This window comes from Bos indicus, chromosome 8, assembly GCF_029378745.1.
Source record: "Bos indicus isolate NIAB-ARS_2022 breed Sahiwal x Tharparkar chromosome 8, NIAB-ARS_B.indTharparkar_mat_pri_1.0, whole genome shotgun sequence".
Taxonomy (NCBI): Eukaryota; Metazoa; Chordata; class Mammalia; order Artiodactyla; family Bovidae; genus Bos; species Bos indicus.
Window position 1 is genome coordinate 5091108 of NC_091767.1, and position 17039 is coordinate 5108146.

General features: G+C 42.6%; 1 protein-coding gene across 1 annotated transcript in view; it reads left to right on the forward strand.

Annotated features, from left to right (window-relative positions):
* Window positions 1-17039, forward strand: part of GALNTL6 (polypeptide N-acetylgalactosaminyltransferase like 6) — a 1502749-nt gene that overhangs the window by 1265027 nt on the left and 220683 nt on the right. Inside the window, exon 6 of the mRNA XM_019965771.2 lies at window positions 2996-3179. Coding sequence (XP_019821330.1) covers window positions 2996-3179 — 184 coding nt within the window. The remainder of the gene's footprint in view (window positions 1-2995; window positions 3180-17039) is intronic.

The following is a 17039-nucleotide window of genomic DNA, read 5'->3' on the forward strand; positions in this document are numbered from 1 at the left end:
CACAACCTTCTCCACATGCCACATTCGCCTTGCTGCTGCTGCTGCTAAGTCGCTTCAGTCGTGTCCAACTCTCTGCGACCCCATAGACGGCAGCCCACCAGGCTCCCCCATCCCTGGGATTCTCCAGGCAAGAACACTGGAGTGGGTTGCCATTTCCTTCTCCAACATTAGCCTTACCCTGTTTTATTTTCTTTCTATCACATTTTAGACCATCTAGCATACTATATCCGGAGAAGGCAATGGCACCCCACCCCAGTACTTTTGCCTGGAAAATCCCATGGATGGAGGAGCCTGGTAGGCTGCAGTCCATGGGGTCGCTACAGTCAGACACAACTGAGCGACTTCACTTTCACTTTTCACTTTCATGCATTGGAGAAGGAAATGGCAACCCACTCCAGTGTTCTTGCCTGGAGAATCCCAGGGACGGGGAAGCCTGGTGGGCTGCCGTCTATGGGGTTGCACAGAGTCGGACACGACTGAAGCAACTTAGCAGCAGCAGCAGCAGCATACTATATGAGGCATCTCTAGTGGCTCAAACAGTAAAGAATCTGCCTGCCAATGCAGGACATTTGGGTTTGATCCCTCAGATGAGATGGCCCACTAGAGAAGCAAATGGCTACCCACTCCAGTATTCCTGCCTGGAGAATTCCATGGACAGAGGAGCCTGGTGGGCTCCAGTCCATGAGGTCGCAAAGAGTCAGACACGACTCAGCAACTAAGCACAGCGCAGCACACTAAATAATTGAGTGATCTACTGTGCCTATGGATTCTCTTTGGTCCATTCATGAAGACAGGGGTTTTTGTGGTTGTGGCTCACTGCTGGCTCCCCTAGAACCATGCAAAGTGACAGGCATGCAGTTTCTACTCAATGAATAACTACTAAACTATGAATGAATTAATGAACAAATCCATGAGTGGATGGAAGGCATGTAGATCTGGAGGGGAGGTTTTCCACAGGATCCTGTGATCCCCACATCCTCCTCATTACTGTCATCAAGATAATGACGTGGAAACTGTCAGACCTCATTATTTCTCCATGATGCCTTTCCTCTTTTAAAGATATTTAACTGTGCTTTATTCCTCATGCCACATCCAGAGGTCTCTCAAAGAACCAGAAAGCAGATGTTGACACTTAGAAGCTCAAGCCCTCTGGTAGTGTTAGCTGTTATAACAAAATATTGAAGAAATGCACATTGTGGAGAAGACAATACTTCACATGACGCTCTTGTAGGTGAACCAGAGTACATGTGTGTGCCCTTTCCAGTGCTGGCCGTCCACGTCTGGCATAATAACAACTACCAGGGAGGATCTGGGACTGGAACTGGAGAATAAGTCTCCTTTCTGCCTCAGAGAAGCACCACAGCAACTGGATGGACCCCAGGCTTTAGGACTGGACCGTTAAGCGGGGCTTGCATCCTACTGCGTGTTCTCAAAATACAAGCAAACTTGGACAAGTTACTTAACTTCTTTGCACCCAGTTTCCTCATGTGTAAATTGGGAATGATAATTAGAGCCACCTCACAGGGTTGCTAGGAAGATTAGAAACAGCAGGAGTTGCACTGACATATATACCCTATCATGTGGTGGCTCAGTGTTAAAGGAGCTGCCTGTGATATAGGAGACACCAGTTCAGTTCCTGGGGTTGAGAAGATCCCCCCGAGGAGGAAATGGCAAGCCATTCCAGTATTCTTGCCTAGAGAATCCCATGGACAGAGGAGACAGGCTGGCTATAGTCCGTGGAGTTGCAATGAGTCAGACACAACCGAGCAGCTGAGCACACGTCCATCTATACAATAGACAGCTGGTGGGAAGCTGCAGGCCAGTGCAGGGAGCTCAGCTTGTGCTCTGTAATGACCTAGACGGGTGGGATGAGGAGGTGGGAGGCAGGAGCAAGAGGGTAGGAATACACGTATATATAGAGAGAGCTGGTTCACCTAGTCGTACAGCAGAAACCAATGCAACATTGTAAAGCAATTATTCTCCAATTTAAAAAAGGAAAAGAAACAGCATATTAGTAGTTGCTCAAGAATTTAATAGTAGCAGCAGTTAACACATCACCTAATATATTTTTGGATATGATGAGAGAAGAGTGAATTTACGAACATAGTGGAGAAGGAGAGGGTGGGAAGAGCTGAGAGAGTAGCACTGAAACATACATCACTATACGTAAAAGAGACAGCCAGCTGGAATTTGCTGTACGACGCAGGGAGCTCAAATGCAGTGCTCTGTGACAACCTAGAGGCGTGGGACAGAGTAGAAGGTGGGAGGGAGGCGCACGACAGAGGGGCATATGCATACCTAGATGGTCATTCACGCTGACCTATGGCATAAACCAACATAATATAAGGCAACTGTCCTCCAATTAAAAATGAATAAATGTATTAAATAAAAAAGGTACAGCTTTGATGAACAAAGTCTATATTAAAGAACAGTAGCAACAACAGCAGGGCAAATCTAGGACTTGGTGAAATCTCAGGCAAGCCTGAGAGCAAAGGATTCTGTGTGTCATTTCCCAGAATCTGGGGGGACAGGAGAGGACCAGCCATCAGGGCCACTGTGAGATTAGATGATAAAAACCATGAAGTTAAATATTTACATCCTGGACCCTCCAGAAAGCAGGCCAGTATTCTCTCAGCAGGCTCTAGCCGCATGCTTAAAGGAACACAGGGAGTGTTTATACCCCATGCATGGTGGAGGCACCATGAAATGACAGATTGGGGACAAGTCAGAGCAGAAATGTGACAGAGGGAGAGTTAAATGGACTTCTCCAGGTCTCTCTGGGACATCACTTTCTTAAAAGTAAGCACCACAACACTAATTGCACCTGATCAAGGTCCCATCACGTCACGCCCAGCATACAGAGATATTGCAAAGTGCTCTGAAGACCACAGGGAACCAGGCTTCAAGGGCGATGGGTGAGGAAGGGCTTTTGCAGAAAAGCGAGGGATGACCTAAGCAGGCATATCACTTCCTGCTCTGTGCTTCCGCTTTTCAGACCAAATTGCACTGAACCACAAGACCATTGTTTGCCCCATGATCGACGTCATCGACCACAATCACTTTGGGTACGAGGCGCAAGCCGGGGACGCCATGCGTGGTGCCTTTGACTGGGAAATGTATTACAAGAGGATCCCCATCCCGCCAGAGCTGCAGAGGGCGGACCCCAGTGACCCTTTCGAGTGAGTAGCAGCCTGGGGACCTGATGGGGAGGCGGTAGGTGACTGGGGCATGTGTGTGTCAACTGGAGATGCACCAGGACAATTATCTCTAATGAAATGGAATAAAACAGGTGGCAAAGGTATGCAAGACATTGGGGAAAGGTCAGACTTACAAGGTATAAAAAATCATAAGGTGGCCAGAGTACATTCTCCAACTTTCTAAGCATGAGAGGGCATGTGCAATGTGGAATCAGGAAAAAGCAGAGTTCACAGCAAATGCAAAGAGAAGGGAGGCATAGCCCCTTTCAGATATTCTCTTAGAGCTTCTCTTTCCATTTTCAGTTCCCTCTCTTCTTTCCTGTTGTTGTTGTCTAGTCATTAAGTCTTGTCCAGACTCTGTGACCCCAGGGACTGCAGCACACCAGGCTCCTCTGTCCCTCACTATCTCCCAGAGTTTGCTCAAACTCATGTCCATCGAGTTGGTGACACCATCCAACCATCTCATTCTCTGTTGTCCCCTTCTCCTGCCCTCAATCTTTCCCAGCATCAGAGTCTTTTCCAGTGAGTTGGCTCTTCTTATTGGGTGGCCAAAGTATTGGAGCTTCAGCTTCAGTGTTAGTCCTTCCAATGAATATTCAGGGTTGATTTCCTTTAGGATTGACTGCTTTGATCTTCTTGCAGTCCAAGGGACTCTCAAGAGTCTTCTCCAGCACCACAACTTGAAAGCATCAATTCCTCTGTTCTTTGTGCTTTTCCCTAAAGCGGGAGTCCCCAACCCCTGGGACAGGAATGAATACTGGTTCATGACCTGGTAGGAACTGGGTCACACAGCAGGAGGTGAGCAGTGGGCAGGTGAGGGAGGCTTCATCTGTATTTACAGCTGCTCCTCATCGCCAGCATTGCCACCTGAGATCACAAATGATGGTGGCCTTAAAACTATGTTTGACACCACTTCAGATCACAATACTTCCTGGATTAAAGTCTAGGTGGAATATTCTAGGTTGCCACAAAAGCACCATTTCCAAAATCCTATCTTTGTGAAGCAGGGTTTCTGCAGGGACAGCAACCAAATGACAATTCGGAGTAGACTGGACATAAGCATATACTTCGCCTCTCACTGTCTCCCGTCACCCCTAGATGGGACTGTCTAGTTGCAGGAAAACAAGCTCAAGGTCCCCACTGATTCTGCCTTATGGTGAGTTGTATAATTGTCTCATTATATATCACAATAATAACAGAAATAAAGTGTACAATAAATGTAATGCACTTGAATCATCCCAAAACTATCCTCTTCTGGGTCTGTGGAAAAGTTGTTTCTCATGAAATGAATCCATGGTTCCAAAAACCTTGGGGGTCACTGCCCTAAAGAATTATTTAAATGAACTACTCTACTTTTGTTTACAGTATAAGGGAATGATATGAAATATGCAGATGGTAAAGAATCTGCCTGCAATGCAGGAGACTCGGGTTCTATTCCTGGGTCCTGAGGATCCCTTGGGGAAGGAAGTGACAACCCACTCCAGTACTCTTCCCTGGAAAAAAAAAAAAATCCCATGGACAGAGGAGCCTGGTGGGCCACCATCCAGGGGTGGCAAAGAGTCAGAGATGACTTAGTGACTATCACTTTCACTTTTACTTTTTTCCATCTCTGCTGGGAACTGCTTCTGTATAAAGGAAGGTCATGTTTCTGAGCAGCCGCTCCCAGAACTTAAACTTGGGGAACTCAATCCAAATGACAGATCCAGAGTAGAGCATCTACTATATATATACATACACATACCATGGATACATCTTCTTGATCCATTTATCTATTGATGGACACTTAGGTTGCTTCCATATCTTGGCTATTATACATAATGCTGCTGTGAACACTGGACAATTGGTGCTTTTGTTTGCCTGTTTGTTTTTAATATATACCCAGGAGTGGAACTGCCAGTTCGTGTGGAAGTTCTATTTTTAGTTTTTTGAGAAAGCCCCACACAGCTTTCTGCAGTGACTGTACCAATTTACATTCCCACCAATGGTGTACAAGCAAGCGTTTGCTTTTCTCCACACCTTTGTCAACATTTGTTAATCGTGGTCTTTTTTGATTATGGCCACTCTGACAGATATGAAGTGATATCTCACTGTGGTTTTAATTTGCATTTCCCTGACAATTAGTGATGTTGAGCATCTTTACATGTGTATGTTGGCCATCTGTATTTCCTCTGTTGAGAAATGCTTATTAGGGTCTTCTGCCCACTTTTTAAATTTAGGGGTTTTTTTATGTTGATTTGTATGATTCTCTAAAACCATATACAAAAATAAACTCAATAAATGCCAAAATAAAGAACTCGTAGTGTCCAGCTTCACAAGCAAATACTTAGTAATGCCTGAGGCAAGCAATACAATTAATGTGGTAAATCTCACATTTGTTATGATCAGTTTTCACACTGCTTGTAAGTGCTAATAATAAGAGACAGACATGGCCCATATCAAATAAATAAATAAACTCAAATGGATTAAAAACCTAAATGTAAGACTATAAAACTGTAGACTATAAAATTCCTAGAGGAAAACATAGGCAGAACACCCTTTGATATAAATCGCAGCAATTTTTTTTTAGATCCATTTCCTAAAGCAAAGGAAATAAAAGCAAAGATAAACAGATGGAAACTACTTAAAAGTTTTTCTGCACAGCAAAAAAAAACATCAACAAAATGAAAAGACAACCAACAGAATGGGATAAAATATTTGCAGGTGATATGACCAGTAAGGGGTTAATATCCAAAATATATAAACAGCTCACACAATTTAACATCAAAAAAATAAATACTGTCTTTTCATCAAAATATGGGCTATAAACATTTGCAGTAGAGAAACTCACAAGTATAAAACTGACTTCTGTGACACTCAAGCTTTAAATTACAGTAAACATTTGATAAATGTCAGGAAAATGGTTCCTCTAATTCTAACAGTCTCTAGAAAGGTAAGCTCTTGGGAGGACAAGGGGGATCTCAAGAGACATTAGCCTGAAAAAAAGCTAATTTTATTATTTTAAAAAAAGCTATCTATTGTAATAGAAATGTAATATCTATGAAGCACACTCATTAAGTATCCAGAATTTCTGAAAGACGCCTCTTCAGACTCCTAAATTATTAGTTTTGGAAAAGAATTAATGAAGCCCTTTGTTACTCTTCCAAATACTCCAGCCAATATTTCAAGGATATTGAAAACTACCAGGGAAGTTTTTCAGTAATCCAAGAGAAGAAGTTTCTAGGAGATGATCTTTACACGTCCATGAAGATAACCATCTGAAAGTCTTAGCAACAGGACTTAGGTTGGGTTTCAAAGCCAAGTGGGTGTGGGAGAATACCAAAAAATTAAACCCTTTAACACAGTGGATCCTAAAAGATGCTTTCTTCTTGGAAGAAAAGCTATGACAAACCTAGACAGCATATTAAAAAGCAGAGGCATCATTTTGTCAACAAAGATCCAAACAGTCAAAGCTATGGTTTTTCTAGTGGTCATGTACAGATGTGAGAATTGAACCAGAAAGAAGGCTGAGCCAGGAAGAACTGATGCTTTCAAACTGTGCTGGAGAAGACATTTGAGAATCCCTTGGACTGCAAAGAGATCAAAGAAGTCGATCCTAAAGGAAATCAACCCTGAATATTCATTGGAAGGACGGATGCTGAAGCTGAAGCTCCAATACTTTGGCCACCTGATGCGAAGCACTGACTCATTGGAAAAGATCCTGATGCTGGGAAAGATCAAGGACAGGAGGAGAAAGGGGTGACAGAGGATAAGGTGGTTGGATAGTTGGATGGCATCACTGACTCAATGGATATGAGTTTCAGCTGACTCCGGGAGATAGTGAAGGACAGGGAAGCCTGGTGTGCTGCAGTCCATGGGGTCACAAAGAGTTGGCCATGACTTACTGACTGAGCAACAACAACAAACACAGGGGAACTCTTGGTAGATGGCCGCTGATGGTAGAATAGCCATGGCCTAGTTGCTACCGCTCAAGGTTGCTGTGTTCAGGGCAAGGATTCATCCGAGATGACTTTTCCAACAGATACTGTAATCATGGTTGGGTTATAATGTATTTCATTAATACTTTACTTCCACTGAAATAGCAAATGGGGCCCCTGCTTTCTGCAGACATGGGATCAAGATACTACCAAAGGAATTTCAATTCATGAAAATTCTAAAAGTATTCTCAGTCCTTGCACTGACAATTAAAATTTCGTTAGGCAGACCCCAGCTATGGCCATGACAGTATCAGGCCTGTTGCTTAACCCCAGAGCTGGCAGAGTTGCTAACTTTTGGAATTAAATAACTCTCGATCTTGTCACATACTTAGATGGTTGCCATCCTGTCAAAAGTGGGATTCTGTCAAATGTAAGCCCGCCTTTCTGCTTGAAGTCGCTTTGATTCCTGGGAAGGAGGGCACTTCATCCTTTTGCAATAACCATAGCTTCTAGGAGTGTCCACTTTGATCTTGGAAACTGCATTTGCCTCCCTGATAATAAGTAAATGCTTAGTTACCCACGCAGCTCTGAGCAGTGTGTCTGCAATCCCATTATCTCGGTGGCCAAGTGAATGTATGAATAAACAGACATGCTTTCGGCAAACACTCCCTTCTCTAGATGTAAAAGCTTTAAGACATACAGAAGAAACATGGTCTATCTACACATCTCTCAAGTCTTTCATGTTTTCTGTTGGCTACTGTGAGGATTTACTGGGGACGGGGGTCAGTGGAGACAGGCAGAAAAGTCAGGAAGAAAGGAACTGAAGAGTTAGATGGAAATGCAGTTCAAATTCCAAGACCTTTCTGATAAAATATATGCAAAGCTTATCTTCTGAATAAGTGGATCAAATTTCCTAAATGACAATATCTGAATTCTCTCACTGATTCTACCATTACTGGAGTCTTCTCCAACTAGCAATTGCAGTGGTATTTTTCAACCTGTAAATCATGTGAAATTACTGTGGCATGAACAGTATTTAACAATGAATTAACTGAACTGAATTGAAAATTTCAGAGTATTATATCAGTACATAAGTATAGGGATTGTCTCAGATATGTGATTTTGTGTAATGCATATATGATTCTGGGTCATGGTATAAATGGTATTTATTAATATAGGTTATGAAAAAAGATGTCCTTTTCATTATAAGGGACTGGAATGCAAAAGTAGGAAGTCAAGAATCACCTGGGGTAATAGGCAAATTTGGCATTGGAATACAGAATGAAGCAGGGCAAAAGCTAATATAGTTTTGCCAGGAGAAACGCACTGGTCATAGTAAACACCCTCTTCCAACAACACAAGAGAAGACTCTATACATGGACATCACCAGATGGCCAACACCGAAATCAGATTGATTATATTCTTTGGCACAGCAGCCAAAGATGGAGAAGCTCTATACAGTCAGCAAAAACAAGTCTGGGAGCTGACTGTGGCTCAGATCTTGAACTCCTTATTGTCAAATTCAGACTTAAATTGAAGAAAGTAGGGAAAACCACTAGACCATTCAGGTATGACCTAAATCAAACCCCTTATAATTATACAGTGGAAGTGAGAAATAGATTTAAGGGACTAGATCTGATAGAGTGCCTGATGAACTATGGACGGAGGTTCGTGACATTGTACAGGAGACAGGGATCGAGACCATCCCCATGGAAAAGAAATGCAAAAAAGCCAAATGGCTGTCTGAGGAGGCCTTACAAATAGCTGTGGAAAAAAAGGTAAAGATATAAGCATCTGAATGCAGAGTTCCAAAGAATAGCAAGGAGACATAAGAAAGCCTTCCTCTGCGATCAGTGCAAAGAAATAGAGGGAAACAACAGAATGGGAAAGACTAGAGATCTCTTCCAGAAAATTAGAGATACCAAGGGAACATTTCATGCAAAGATGGGCTCGATAAAGGACAGAAATGATAGGGAGCTAACAGAAGCAGAAGATATTAAGAAGAGGTGGCAAGAATACACAGAAGAACTGTACAAAAAAGATCTTCATGACCCAGATAATCACCATGGTGTGATCACTCACCTAGAGCCAGACATCCTGGAACGTGAAGTCAAGTGGGCCTTAGAAAGCATCACTACGAACAAAGTTAGTGGAGGTGATGGAATTCCAGTTGAGCTATTTCAAATCCTGAAAGACAATGCTGTGAAAGTACTGCACTCAATATGCCAGTAAATTTGCAAAACTCAGAAGTGGCCACAGGACTGGAAAAGGTCAGTTTTCATTCCAATCCCAAAGAAAGGCAATGCCAAAGAATGCTCAAACTACCACACAATTGCACTCATCTCACACACTAGTAAAGTAATGCTCAAAATTCTCCAAGCCAGGCTTCAGCAATACATGAACCATGAACTTCCAGATGTTCAAGCTGGTTTTAGAAAAGGCAGAGGAACCAGAGACCAAATTGCCAATATCCGCTGGATCATCGAAAAAACAAGAGTTCCAGAAAAACATCTATTTCTGCTTTATTCACTATGCCAAAGCCTTTGACTGTGTGGATCACAATAAACTGTGGAAAATTCTGAAAGAGATGGGAATACCAGACCACCCGATCTGCCTCTTGAGAAACCTGCATTCAGGTCAGGAAGCAACTGTTAGAACTGGACATGGAACAACAGACTGGTTCCAAATAGGAAAAGGAGTACGTCAAGGCTGTAGATTGTCACCCTGCTTATTTAACTTACATGCAGAGTACATCATGAGAAACTCTGGGTTGGAAGAAGCACAAGCTGGAATCAAGACTGACAGGAGAAATATCAATAACCTCAGATATGCAGATGACACCACCCTTATGGCAGAAAGTGAAGAAGAACTAAAGAGCCTCTTGATGAAAGTAAAAGAGGAGAGTGAAAAAGTTGGATTAAAGCTCAACATTCAGAAAACTAAGATCATGGCATCTGGTCCCATCACTTCATGGGAAATAGATGGGGAAACAGTGGAAACAGTGTCAGACTTTATTTTGGGGGGCTCCAAAATCACTGTAGATGGTGACTGCAGCCATGAAATTAAAAGACGCTTACTCCTTGAAAGGAAAGTTATGACCACCCTAGATAGCATATTGAAAAACAGTGACATTACTTTGCCAACAAAAGTCCATCTAGTCAAGGTTTTTCCCAGTGGTCACGTATGGATGTGAGAGTTGGACTGTGAAGAAAGCTGAGCACTGAAGAATTGATGCTTTTGAACTGTGGTGTTTGAGAAGACTCTTGAGAGTCCCTTGGACTGCAAGGAGATCCAACCAGTCCATTGTAAAGGAGAGGAGTCCTGGGTGTTCTTTGGCAGGACTGATGCTAAAGCTGAAACTCCAATACTTTGGCTACCTCATGCAAAGAGTTGACTCATTGGAAAAGACTCTGATGCTGGCAGGGACTGGGGGCAGGAGGAAAAGGGGACGACAGAGGATGAGATGGCTGGATGGCATCACTGACTCGATGGACGTGAGTTTGAGTGAACTCTGGGAATTGGTTATGGACAGGGAGGCCTGGCATGCTGCAATCCATGGAGTCACAAAGAGTCGGACACAACTGAGCAACTGAACTGAACTGATGCAGTCAGAAGAGTTCAAAATCTATCAACTCTCTAAACTGAGACTCAAGAACTTCTACAATCTAACTAGGAAGGAAAAGGAAAACTCATGGATAACTTTGAGCTCTAAGGGGGAAAAAATTATTTATATTAGAAAAAGTGATCTAGTTTTCAGACAAACTGCTCCTAGAATATGAGGACAATGCAATATTCACAGTTTAAATTATCTGTCAGTCACAATTCTGATTAGATTGGACATATTTGATAAATATTGTTGTCTTTTTAAACAAATGAAATATTTTCCTTCCCTGGTGGCTTACATCAAGACATAATGCTCTTAGCTCTTAGGTAATTCTTGCTATCATGGCTTTTAGCAGATTTCCTCATTCCTGGCTTATCTCTAACGCAGGGACTTAGGAATTGAAGCCGTTTCTTGTGACAGAACATAATATACTCCTTTAGTCGTGGTGACAAAGGGAAAGACATCCATCTGCTTTCTGACCTCTAACATTTATTCAATATCTCAGATATCTCAGCATCTAAAGGTTTAGAAAGGACCAGAAGAAATTGTTTTATCCAACGTACCTTTATTGCATGCAGCTCTAGACAATGTCCCAAACAGAACACCAGCCTCTTTTTGAACTCATCAAAGAAGTCATATTGACTACCTCAAAAGCCTGTCCCTTCCATTAGACTGATTGACACAAACCTTTTCCCTTGGATTAAGAAAATCTGCCTCCCTCAGCCAAAACTGTCCCACTTGAGACATAGGAAACGTCTAATTCCTCTCCAGTGACATACCTGTTAAACAAATATTTGCAAACAGCTACCATTCATGCCTGTTCATACTGTTTTCATTACTTTGCCTGCAAAGGTCCATACAGTCAAAGCTATGGTTTTTCCAGTCGTCATGTGTGGGTGTGAGAGTTGGACCATAACGAATGCTGAGAGCTGAAGAATTGATGCTTTTGAACTGTGGTGTTGGAGAAGACTCTTGAGAGTCCCTTTGGACTGCAAGGAGATCAAAGCAATCAATCCTAAAGAAGTCAACTCTGAATATGCCCTGGAAGGACTGATGCTGAAGCTCCAATACTTTGGCCACCTGATGCAAAGAGCAGATTCACTGGAAAAGACCCTGATGCAGGAAAAAGATTGAAGGCAGGAGGAGAAAGGAACAACAGAGGACAAGATGGTTGGATGGCATCACTGACTTGATGGACATGAGTTTGAGCAAGCTCCAGGAGATGGGGAAGGAATGGGGAGCCTGGTGTACTCCAGTCCATGGGGTCGCAAAGAGTTGGACACGACTGAGCAACTGAACAACCATTCATGCCTAGCCCTCCAAAGGGGGAAAAAAGAAACTGTTTTCATCTCCAGGCAAAATATCTCCAATTTTATCTTCATATCTTCCCAGTCCTCCAGAATCCTTGAAAGTTCATGCTGATTCATGTAAATGCTCTGTTTTTATAAACTCATATTTCTCCAACCTGTTCACAAGGATGATGTAAAATATTCCACCCAATACGTCAGGTGATTCTTGTTGCTGTTCGGTGGCTAATTTGTGTCTCATTCTTTTGGGACCCTGTGGACTGTAGCCCGCCAGGCTCCTCTGTCCATGGGATTTCCCAGGCAAGAATACTGGAGTCGACTGACATTTCCTCCTCCAAGGGATCGTCTTGACCCAAGGATTGAACCCATGTCTCTTGCATTAGCAGGCAGATTCTTTTCCACTGATTCACTAGGGAAGCCCTAAATGCAAAATAGAAATATCAACATTGCATATTAATTTCTTCTTCTCCTAACTGGGGGAATTGGACAAAGGACTAATAATGATGACTGCTGTAAAAATGTTCTTGAAATAGTCACTTCATAGATAAAATAAGAGATGCCTTCACTGCAACCGAGATTTATGGAGATTCTGTGAGATGGCAAAAGGAGGTTTGCAATGCAGGATGTTTATTGCTCCCAAGGGCTGTGGCTAATCTCTCATGAAGCAAGGTTTCAGAAAAAAAATCGGAATCAAAATCATATACACAGAATTAGGACAATGTTGTTCTTGTTGTTCAGTTGCTACGTCATGTCCAACTCTTTGCAATATATTATAAGATAATGAGTTAACTCATTGGAAAAGACTCTGATGCTGGGAGGGATTGGGGGCAGGAGGAGAAGGGGACAACACAGGATGAGATGGCTGGATGGCATCACTGACTCGATGGACATGAGTCTCAGTGAACTCCAGGAGTTGGTGATGGACAGGGAGGCCTGGCGTGCTGCATTTCATGGGGTCGCAAAGAGTCCGACACGACTGAGCGACTGAACTGAACTGAATCACAGAATTGTTTCTGGGAACACATTTACCGTCCATTCTAAATACCAAAATAATTTTAAGCAAGATAGTAAGGACAGGTCATATATCCAGTTTCTCTGAGTAAACTTTGTTGTTGATCAGTCACTCAGTCATGTCCGACTCTTTGTGACCCCAAGGACGTCAGCACGCCAGGCTCCTCTGTCCTCCACTGTCTCCCAGAGTTTACTCAAACTCATGTCCATTGAGTCAGTGATGCCATCCAATCACCTCACCCTCTGTCAGCCCCTTCCCCTTTTGCTTTCACTCTTTTCCAGCATCAGGGTCTTTTCCAATGAGTTGTCTTTTTGCATCCCCTAATGTGTCAGGTACTCGGGCCCTAATATATGAGTCTGTCGACCATAAGAACAAAGTTAATTTCTAGGAAATCCACACTGGTTTCCTGAGATCATGCTTCCTTGGAGTAAGCACTCACAGTCAGCTCAGAGTCCATTCAATTTTGCAGTTTTGCTGTGTATTTCAGAATCCACCTCTATTTTGTCTTTCAGTTTTAGAGCAATTACTTTTACTCTGCCAGTCTTCTACAGACAGATCTCCAACAATTCCCCAGAGGCTTCTGAAACAAAGAGTTTTGAACATTGTAAATGTATTTCTTGTACCCCATCATTAGCCAGGACTGACGTTCTCTATTTTCCATCTTTACATACCACTAATTTCTAAAATTTTTAAAATTACAGTATCTGTCCCTGGGAGTAAAAAAGCTTCACAGGACTGATGTTGTTGCTGTTGAGTCACCCCGTCAAGTCCAACTCTTTTGCAACCCCAGGCAATGGGCTTTCCAGTCGAGAATACTGGAGTAGGTTGCATGTCCTTCTCCAGGAGATCTTTCCAACCCAGAGATCAAACCGATATCTCCTGCACTGCAGGTGGATTCTTTACCACTGAGCCACTGGGGAAGTCCCCAGGATACAAATGTCCATTTATTCTCTCAAAAGTCCCTATGTCCGCAAACACATCAATTTGAAATCAGTACCTCCTCCACCAGCCACCTGGCTTAGAGATACTTCAGGACACAAACAGCAAAGGCCATGACTCGTTGGTAGGCACCTCAAGGTTGGCACTTCAAATACCGCAGATCCCCTGGGGTGTAAGCACCAAACACAGATCCTCACGAGCTGGTCCTGCAGCCCAGAGCTGGGAAGCTCAGGGCATGCTCAAAGGGATAAGATTCTCCTCACAATTAAAGGGAGCTGTAACCCTCTGACATGGGAGTAGAGAGACTTCTAAAGACCACCAGGATCTCCATCTGTTCTTCCAAGGGACAGAGAGCAGATCCCTGGGAACTCACTGACTACCTCTCCCATACAGGAGTGCCATGAAGTACGGATGCAAACACCACGTGAAAGGTAGTACCCCTTGGGTAACAAAGACATTCTTGTGCTAAATTTAACTTCGCAATTGATTCACACACACATGCACACAAAGTGCCAGTAATCATGAGTCCACCAAGCTAGAAGAAACCTTAGAGACAGTACTAGCTCTTGTCTTATTTTTGTTCACTGAAGTACATTTGCTGTTGTTTAGTCACTAAGTTGTGTCTGACTGCTTGAGACCCCATGGACTATAGCCCGCCACGCTCCTCTGTCCATGGGATTCTTCAGGCAAGAATACTGGAGTGGGGTGCCATTTCCTTCTCCAGGGGATCTTCCATACACAGGGATTGAATCCACATTTCCTGCATTGTAGGCCGATACCACTGAGCCACCAGGAAAGTCTTCTTATTTTATTTATTTTTGTTTGTCTTGAATTTTTTAAATTAATTTGTTTTTAATTGAAGTATAATTGCTTTATATAATTTTATTGTATTCTGTTAAGTCTTTATTTTTTTAAATTGAAGTATATTCTCATCTTGTGTGTGTGCTTAATCATGTCCAACTCTTTGTGACATCATAGACTGTAGCCCACTAGGCTCCTCTGTCCATGGGATTTCCCAGGCAAGAATACTGGAGTGGGTTGCCATTTCCTTCTCCAGGGGATCTTCCTCACCCAAGGATCAAACCCAGGTCTCTAGCATTGTAGGCAGATTCTTTGTATAAGTTGCTGCTGCTGCTAAGTCACTTCAGTCATTTCTGACTCTGTGCAACCCCATAGACGGCAGCCCACTAGGCTCCACCGTCCCTGGGATTCTCCAGGCAAGAACACTGGAGTGGGTTGCCATTTCCTTCTCCAATGCATGAAAGTGAAAAGTCAAAGTGAAGTCGCTCAGTCGTGTCTGACTCTTAGCGATCCCATGGACTGCAGCCCACCAGGCTCTTCCATCCATGGGATTTTAAGTTATGGGTGTACAATATATCGATTCAGGTTTTAAAGGTTATACTCCATTTACAGTTATTATAAAATATTGGCTAGATTTCCCACGTTGTTCAACATACCCTTGTGGCTTAATTTACACCCACCAGTCCATACCTCTTACTCTCCTGCCCCTGTACTGCCCCTCCTCCCTTCCCTTCTCCCCCCTGGTAAACACTAGTTGGGTCTCTGTGTCTGTAAGTCTGCTTCTTTCCTGTCATATTCATTCGCTAGTTGTAGTTTTTAGAGTCTGTACATGGGTGATACCATATGGTATTTGTCTGTTTCTGGTTTATCGTAATATCCTCCAAGTCCATCCAGGATGCTACAAATGGCAAAATTTCATTCTTTCTATGACTGAGTAATATTCCATTGTGTGATGTACCCCATCGTCTTTACCCATTCATCTGCTGATGGGTACTCAGGTTGCTTCCACATCTTGGTGATTATAAATGATGCTGCTGTGAACACCAGGGTGCATATATCTTTTCAAACTAGCATTTGGCGGGGTGGGTGGGGGTAGGGGTTGGATATATACTTAGAAATGGGTTGCTAGAGCATATGAAAGTTCTATTTTTAGTTTTTGGAGAGAATTCCATACTGTTTTCTGCAGTGTCTGCACCAATTTACATTCCCACCAACAGAGTACAAGGGTTTTCTTTTTTCCACATCCTCACCAACATATGTAAACTCAAAATGTGTTAAAGATTAGATTAAATATAAGACCAGAAACCATAAAATTCCTAGAGGGAAACATAAGCAGAACATTCTTTGCTACAAATCACAGCAATGTTTCTTTGAATACAACTCCCAGAGCAAAAGAAATAAAAGCAAAAACTTTTTAAATGAGACCAAATTAAACTTAAAACCTTTTGCACAGCAAAGGAAACCATCAACAGAATGAAAAGACAACCTACTGAAAAGGAGAAAATATTTGCAAATGATATGGCAATAAGGGATTAATATCCAACATACATAAACAGCTCATACAACTCAACATCAAAACAAACAATCAACCCAATTAAATATGGGTAGGAGAACTGAATAGACAATTTTTCAAAGAGGAAATGCAGATGCCCAACAGGCAGATGAAAAGATGCTCAACATGGCTAATTAACAGAGAAATGCAAATCAAAACCACAGTGAGATATCACTTCACACCTGTCAGAATGGCCATCATCAAAAAGAACACCTCTTGTTTTTATACAAGAAATCCAGACTAGAGAGTCTATGCGACTCTTCCAGTGTCACAACTGATCAATTTAGCATTTATTACTATAATCTGGGCTTATGGACTCCCCAGTCTGCACTTCTTTCTTTCATCCACACCACCACCGTGAGGAGAAAATTTAGAGTTGTTAAATGCATATTAAGGAACCTCCCTGGTGCACTCCACGTTCCCAATGCAGGGGGCCTAAGTTCCATCCCCGGTCAAGGAACTATACCCCACACGCCGCAACTAAAGATCCTGCATGCCACAGCCAAGACTCGGCGCAGTTAAATAAATAAACAGCAAATAAATACATCTTTAAATGCCTATTTCTATGCATCAGACGCTGGGGAGGGAATCTCCCTCCATTGCTAATTCACTTAATCCTTATCTCAAGTCTAAGTCTAATAAATGATACTGTCTGCATTTTTACAAATGAGGTAACTCGGGCTCAAGAGGTCATTTTCTAAAGTTTATAAGAA